At 39.1% G+C, this 8537-nt stretch overlaps 1 protein-coding gene across 1 annotated transcript; it reads left to right on the top strand.

Moving 5' to 3' along the window:
* The first annotated feature begins 7149 nt into the window (after positions 1-7149).
* On the top strand, positions 7150-8269 carry TAS2R16 (taste 2 receptor member 16). The gene is given in 3 exon segments (XM_043585857.1): positions 7150-7247; positions 7249-7483; positions 7485-8269. Coding segments are annotated over 3 exon segments (828 nt in total). The 3' UTR covers positions 7980-8269.
* Positions 8270-8537: the final 268 nt, after the last annotated feature.

The raw sequence follows: 8537 nt of genomic DNA, 5'->3' as shown, positions 1-8537 counted from the left end.
CTGCAGAAAAATTGTGGCTTTTACTAGAATAATCAATATACCAGAATTTGGGATGATAGTAGAACCATAAGCATATTCACAAATTTGGAAACTAAGAAAGATCCAGCAAAATTTATATTGGGTGAAAGCACTGAGGGATAAAAATATGTAACGAAGACTATCTTCATACTGTGGATGAATGAGAATTATTTCCTGAAGAATTGGACACTCCCATCATTTTTCAGCTACTAAAAGCTTATGAAATGAAGAGGTCACTTCGCCTTACAGATGTTCAAAGTAAAACTACACATGGAAGTTTTGTTATTGTCACTACACATGCAAGTATCTTCCCCACAGAGGTGGCTCTAAAGCCGTGGGTCTAAAACTGAGCTGCCATTTAGAATTTGGTGGGGTGATTTTGTAAAATCCTGATACCCAGCCTATACCCCAGAAAATTAAATTAGAGTATTAGGGATGGAACTTAGGTCTCAGTTATTGATTTTTTTTTTACAGCTTTACTGAGGTATAATTGATACACAGTTGACCCTAGAACACAGGTTTAAACTACATGGGTCCACGTACATGCAGATTTCTTATAGTACAGCATGATAAATGTATTTTCTCTTCCGTATGGTTTTCTTAATAACCTTTTGTCTCTAGCTTACATTATTATAAGAATATAGTTTATGATACAGATAACATACAGAATATGTGTTAAATGACTGTTTATTTTATCCGTGAAGCATCTGGTCAATAGCAGGTTATTAGTAGTTAAGTTTCTGGGATTCAAAAGTTATATGCAGAATTTTTTTTTTTATTGGGGGAGAGAGAGAGAGAGAGAGTGTGTGTGTGTGTGTGTGTGTGTGTGTGTGTGTGAGGGGGGTGGGCAGAGGGAGAGAGAGTGAAAGCGAAAGAGAAAGAGAGAGAATCTCAAGCAGGCTGCATGCTCAGCCCAGAGTCTGACACAGGACTCAATCCCACAACCCTGGGATCATGACCTGAGCCAAAATCAAGAGTCAGATGCTCAATTGACTGAGCCACCCAGGTGCCCCAGTTATATGCAGACCTTCAATTACATGGGGGGTTGAAAACTGTACAAAAACTACATATATTTAGTGCGTACAATTTGATGAGTTTAGACGTGTACAAACACTCATGATAACCATCACTACAGTCAAGGTAGTACCATATGCAACACTTCCCAGAGTTTCCTTGTGTCCCTTTGCTTTTTTTTTTGCTTTATTTTGTGGTAAGAACACTTAACATGAGATTTACTCTCTTGACAAATTTCGAATGCATAATATCATATTGTTAACTATAAAATCCATGTTGTATAGCAGATCTCTAGCACTTATTCATTGAGCATGACTTAAACATTATTCCTATTGAATAACAATAACCCATTTCCTCACTACCCAACCTCTGGGAAGCACTATTATATTCTCTGATTCTATGAATTTGACTATTTTACATATGTCATATAAGTGGAATCATGCATTATTGATCTCATTATGACTAGCTTATTTCATGTTGGATATCTGTCAGATTCATCCATGTTGTCACAAATAGTAAGATTTCCTACATTTTTAAGGCTGAATAATATTCCATTGTACATATATACCATATTTTCTTTACCCATTCATCTGTTGATGAACATTTTGGTTGTTTCCACTTCTGGGCTATTATGAATAGTGTTACAATTAACATGGGAGTGCGACATCTCTTTGAGATCCTGACTTCAACTTTTTGGATATATATACCCAGAAGTGAGATTGCTGAATTATATGGTAGTTCTATTGTTAAGTTTTTGAGGAATCTCCATCTATTTTTTCATAGTTGTTATGCCCACCAACAGTTACATTCCCACCAACAGTATTCCAATTTCTCTGTGGCTGCTCCAATGCTTATCTTTTTGTTTTTTAATAGTAGTCATCCTAGGGGCAACTGAGTGGCTTAGTTGTTAAGCATCCAACTCTTGATTACGACTCAGGTCATGACCTCGGTTTGTGAGGTCGAGCTCCATGTCGGGCTCTGTGCTGACAGTGCAGAGCCTGCTTAGGATTATCTCTCTCCCTCTCTCTCTGCCTCTTCCCTGTGCTCTCTCTCTTTCTCTCAAAATTAGTAAACATTAAAAAAAGTTTTAAATAATAGTCATCCTAGCAGATATGAGGTGACATTTATTGCAGTTTTTTTTTCTGCTTTATTGTGATGCTTTTAACCTCAGCACAAAGAGTAAGTAATTTATCTTCCACATTTTCTTTATTGCACCTCTGATTTGCATTTTCCTGATAATTAATGACATTGACTATCTTTCCACATATGTGTTGGCCATTTTGCAGGATACAAAATTGATATATAAAATTGGTTGCATTTACATACACTAATAATTAACCATCTAAAAGGGGAATTAAGAAAACAACCCCACCTACAATAGCATCAAAAAGGATAATATACTTAGGAATGAACTTGTTTTTTTCTGTAGAAACAGAAAAACAATTCTAAAGTTCTTAGGGGACCACAGAAGAATCATAGTAGCTAAAGGAAGATTGAAAATGCACAAACAAGCTAGAGACATCACATGTTCGGATTTCCAAATATATTAGATTTCCAAATATATTACAAAGTTGCAGTAATTAAAACAGTATGGTACTGGCATACAGACAAATATATACACTAGCAGAATGGGATAGAACAGAAAAAAAACCTATCGTGTACACAACCAACTGATCATTGACAAGGAATGGGGAAAAGAAAATCTCTTCAACAAAAGGTGCTAGGAAGCCTGGATACACAAATGCAAAAGAAAGAAACTGGACCCTTATACTAACACAAAATCAACACAAAATGCATTAAAGACTTAAATGTGAGACTATAAACAGTAAAACTCCTAGAAGAAAACATAGGGGAAACGTTCCTTGACATTGCACTTTGCAGTGATTTCTTCAATGTGACACCAAAAACACAGGGAACATAAGCAAAAATAGACAAGTTCAACTATATCAAACTAGAAAGTTTCTGTACAGGAAAGGAAACAACCAACAAAAATAAAAAGGCAACCTATGGAATGGGGTAAAATATTTGTAAATCAGATATATAATAAAGGGTTTATTCCCAGGAGGTATAAGGAACTCCTAAAATTCAGTAGCAAATAATCAAATAACCTGGTTCAAAAATGCACAAAGAACTTGAAGACATTTTCCCAAAAATGTCAGTTATGGTCTCTAAAGCTCTATAAATGAGTCCATGTGTACCTGTGGAGACTCTAGTTCTCTGGGGTGAAACTCAAGTATGTAGTAAGTAGCTTCTAAGTGGTCTACCTATATTTATCCTGATTTGTCACAGAAATCTTAGTCTATTCTATTGAGATTTTGCCTGTATATAAACCCATTATTTTATTACTTACTAAATATAGGTACCTATAAATATAATTCAACTAACATAGAGTTTGGCTATCTGTTTCTTAGAGTTGCCTCTGTATTAGCTTCCTATTGCTGCTGTAACAAATTACTATAAATGTAGTAGTTTAGAGCAGCACAAATTTATTATCTTAAAGTTCCAGAAGTCAGAGTCTGAAGTGAGACTTGTGGGTCTAAATCAAGGTGTCCACATAGCTGTGCTCCTTCTGGGAACTCTAGGGGAGAATCTGTTTCTTGTCTTTTCCTGCTTCTAGAAGCTGCCTGGATTCCTTAGATTGTGACTCTGATCTCTGCTTCCATCATCACATCACCTCCTCTGACTCTCACTCTCCTGCCTTCCTCTTACAAGGACCTTTGTGATTACACTGGGTCTATTCCAGTTTTCCAGGATCATCTTATCATCTCAAGATTGAGATTATCTACAATGTCCTTTTGCTGTATAAGGTAACATAGTCAAAGGTTTCAGGGATTCAAATATGACAATTTGTGGACCCTTATTTTATCTATGAAATTATAAATAAACTACCATGTGATGGGCACGTGACCATAGTATTGCTGAAATTACATTGTATTAACTTGGGTTCATTTTGCCAGTCCCATTGGTTCAAACAGTGATTGACAGTACATATCCACAGTCATGTGGATCATGGAAATCTCTCTCCACAATGTCACATGTGATTATAAGTCACCATTTGTCTCATTCAGTTTCAGTGCATTTGTTCAAGCCACAATTTTTCCCTGAAAAATAGTTGCCAACTTAGGCACACTTATATTTTATCAACCTTGCCAATTTCAGTTATTTGAATGGCATAGGAATATAACCATAGTGTATATTCTCTACAATGTTAGGCCACTGGCCCTTACACTTACAGTAGAATATGTGGTTCTCTAGTCTGCTCTTCTTGTGTTCTTCATTCATTCAATAGATATTTTCTAAGCACCAACTAGAGGCTGTAGTGTTCTAGTTGCTAAATCAAGGGACCTCAGAGATTGCTCTACAGGAGTCATACACACAGACGTAATAAAAGACAACCTTTGAACTCCTAACCCCACAGAACATTAACCACCAGTTTATAGGGGGACTCTTTACGTGTCACTTTCAGAGAATCTGGGTTGTTTGATTGGCTGTTATCACAAAGAGAGTGCGTCTGTGGAGTAGAGTTGTGCCAGATCATCCCTGGGGCTGCGGGCCAGCCTATCAGTGGCTGGTTTGGACAGGTGCTCATTCCTGGTCCAACTACAGTGGCTGGTATTGTCACGAGGGCTATAGTAGTGCGTATTGCGCTTAAGAACCCCTCAGAAGGAGGTCTGGAGCATCATGAGCATTCTGAGGTTCTCTGAGTGAGGCAGTGCCTATTGGAGGCAACATGTTTAGTGCATCCTGGACAAAAGGCAGATCTTAATGTTATTATTGCATATTTCACTTACCATCACTTCTCATTCTCTTCTTTCTCCCTACTTCTGTATGGACACATCTTAACCCATTCACCTGGTAATCGCAAGCTACTGTTTTGTCATCTCACTTTTTAAATTTGCTGATTCTTGCATTTTATTGAGAATGCAAAGCACATGCTTTCTAATATTCTTTTTTCTAGTATAATTTTTTAACTATTGTTTTTACCTTTGTATCATGAGTTCAGTGGTTTATTGTTATGTTTAAGAATTCTAAGCGTCATGTTGGATTGCTTCTGTTTTCTCCTCTGTGAATGATTAAAAGTCCATAAGACTTGGTGCTTATCACACATAAGGTCCATGACTTTCACTTTGTCTTTATCGCCAACTAGCAATTATTAGAATTTGCTTCTCATTTTTGAAGCCAGTAATTAAATGTTTGGTATCTATCTGGTACAGTTTTCCTGAACTCATTTCCTGAATTCATCCTCTAGTCAGCCTATATAGCTATGAATTAGTTCCTAGATATTTGGAAGTAATGAGTAGCTTGTCCCTTGTCCAAAACAGTGCTTAAAGTCTACCAGTTCACAGATTCCTGCTTATAGGGATCTTTTTGTCTCGGAGTCTTTCAATTCCATCTTCATGTTCCAAGGTGCCACACACACCATGGGTTCACTTCCACCTAGCAGCATTAGGTACACTGAACCGTGGTTCTAGAATCAAGTTATAAAAAGAGATTGCTTCATGGAGGTGCCATGAGAGCTGTTTGAGAAACTGCGAATCAAGTTTGCCTCTAGTGAGAATGCAAAGCGTGGAAGGGCAAGGGGTTAAGCTTCCATGTCCCCTGTAACAGGTGAATGTGAACACAGGTATGCTTCACCACAGACCACTGGCTGCTCAGCTTGGGCTCAGGACCTGTAGCAATTGGAGCTTTGAGCATCATAGCATGTGATGGGGAAGAGTACAGCAAACACCATGGTACACTGCTAGAAAGGGAAGCAGCTGGCAGGTGCAGTATCCTCAGCAGGTGCCTGACAAATCAGACCATCCAGCATCTGCTGCAGTCAGTCTTGCTTGTGATCCCACAGGGGACACTTCCAGAAATAATTCATGGGTACCGTACAGAGGGCTGATAGTTTACAGGACCAGATTATACCAGTCAGAGACATTTGAAGTCACGACCATCAGTGATTCCATTGTTCCAGCCTCCCAAACAGAGAAAGCAAAGCTTCTTGGCTTCTCTGCTCAACAGGCCTAATTTTTAAAAATTGTTTTACTAGTGGTGAGAGGGCCTTCTTTATTCATCTTGAGCAATGTCAGCAGTGACAAAAAGAGCTGGCCATGTAGGAAGGCAAAAAACAATGATGTCAATGGAACATGAACAATTCTCAAAGATATATAAAGCATTGGCTCAAGGCATTGAAATTGGCAGAACAACAGCTAAGGATGCCACCCTACCACTGTAGGGAGTGCAGTGCAGGAACTCAATGGGCAGTTATGAAAGTGGCATGCATTGGATGAGGGTACTTGAAGGTCTGGAATTCTAGCAATATTGCAGGTAGAAACTGAGAGTAAGGACTTTTCTTTGTTATTTTTAATTTGCACTCACACTTTGGTTATAGCATCCACTCCAGCCTACTGTGGAAGCCAAGGAGAGAGGATTTCTGAAGTTTTCCTTATTATGGCCTTCAGCAGAATAGAAATATTATCCAGGACATGAATGGACGGTGAAGGCTTTATCTTCCCTGTGGTTCAAATTTTAGGTTAAAGAAGTGAGGATATCATTTAAAAAATATTTTTTTTACTGTTTGTTTATTTTTGAGAGAGAGTGGGGAAGGGGCAGAGAGAGAAGGAGACACGGAATCCGAAGCAGGCTCCAGGCTCCAAACTGTCAGCACAGAGCCCGAGATGGGGCTCAAACCCATGAACCGTAAGATCATGACCTGAGCTGAAACTGGACGCTTAACTGACTGAGCCACTCAGGCGCCCCAAGAAGTGAGGATATCATTTAAAGAAGATGCGAAAATAAGTTAAAGATGCCTTAGACAGATAAAGATATAAACAGCATGACTATGAAATAAGTATGTCTTTTATGGGAATAATCAAGGCACCTCAGGAGCAGGAAACAACATTCAAACAGATTTCTTTGCATCCGGGCCTGCTAAAAAACCAGCAAGCAAAGCATAAGCAGATCTTGCAGATAGGAAAATAGCAAAGTGAAAGATGAGCTGGGAAAAATTTACATCCAGAGGGCGGTATTTTCTTGCATGAGACAATAGTGGGACTTGGAGCCTATTCCCTACCTGGAAATTATTGCAGAGATTTTGAGTCCGTGTCCAAGAAGATACTTTGGAGTGGAAGAATGATGCCCCTCCGGCTCACTATCTTCTTCATAACCATCTATGTGCTCAAATCCTTGAGAGTAATTATGCAGAGGAGCTTAATGTTTGCAGTGCTGGGCAGAGTGGGTGCAGGCCAAAAGGCTGTCATCGGTGGACTTGAGTCTCATCTGCCTGGGTATTTGCTGCTTCTGTCTACAGTGGGCATCTGACTTATACAATTTTTGCTCCTATTTTAACCCTAACTATGTATTTTGGTACTTATCAATCACCTGAGAATTTACTAATACTCTTACTTTCTGGTTAACCAGCTTGCTTGCTGTCTTCTACTGTGTCAAAGTCTCTTCCTTTACCAGTCCACCTCTTCTAGCTGAGGTGGAGAATGTTGAGATTTGTTCCTCGGATGTTGCTGGGTTCTTTGTTGGTTTTTTGTGTGTCAATCATCTTTTCAACTATTAGGAATTGTGTCAATGTTCGCTTAATCACCGTGGGGCGTTTCTCTACAAACAGCACTATGGTTAAGGGACTTAAGACATTCCATTTGTTTACCATATCTCATCTAATGGTTGCATTGGTTATTCCTTTCCTCCTGTTCCTGGCCTCCACCATCATGCTCATGGCCTCACTGTTCCAACACATGGAGCAGATGCAACACCATAGCACTGGTCACTGCAGCTCCAGCATGAAAGCTCACACCACTGCCCTCAGGTCTCTCACCATTTTCCTCGTCCTCTTCACTTCTTACTTGCTGACCCTACTCATCTCTATTATGAGTATCTCATTGGATAAGAGGTCTTGGTTCAGGGCTTGGGGAGCTGTCATCTGTGCTATAGTCTCTATTCACGCTGCTTAACTAATGCTGAGCATCCCTAAATTGAAAAAGTTTTCAAGATAAGGTGCTGGAGCCTAGAGACTGACTGAGGCACAGGGTACAACAAGACCCCTGGGTAAATGGGAGTATGCATTGACACAACTAATACCAATAACCAGCATTATTCTTGACAATCCCCCATGTAATAGTAATACACCATATGTGCAAGCCTCATTCTCCTTCATCCCACAGCCATCTATCTCTAATCAATTCTTTCTCTATTCCATGACACTCCTTCATTTGCTTTCCACAATCACCATGTTGGTCCCAACTTTCTCATGCATTTTTATTTTATCCTTTTCATGACTGCCAATTACTTTATGCATTAATATGAATCCCTTCCCCTCAAGAATTTATTGCCCACACCCTGAATATTCCCCATGCTAACCCCTCAATCCACTTTCCTAAACTTAGTCAAGAAAGGTCTTGCCATCTCTCTCTCTCTCTCTCTGCTGCTACTGCTTCTAAACCTTTATCCAATGACATATATTTTCTTATTTGGTTCTCTACCAAATACTGTCCCTTAATTCCGCTAAAACT

The sequence above is a fragment of the Prionailurus bengalensis genome, chromosome A2 (genome assembly GCF_016509475.1).
Source record: "Prionailurus bengalensis isolate Pbe53 chromosome A2, Fcat_Pben_1.1_paternal_pri, whole genome shotgun sequence".
Classification (NCBI taxonomy): domain Eukaryota; kingdom Metazoa; phylum Chordata; class Mammalia; order Carnivora; family Felidae; genus Prionailurus; species Prionailurus bengalensis.
Note: the sequence above shows the minus strand (reverse complement) of the source record. Positions and strands in the feature narration are given on the sequence as shown.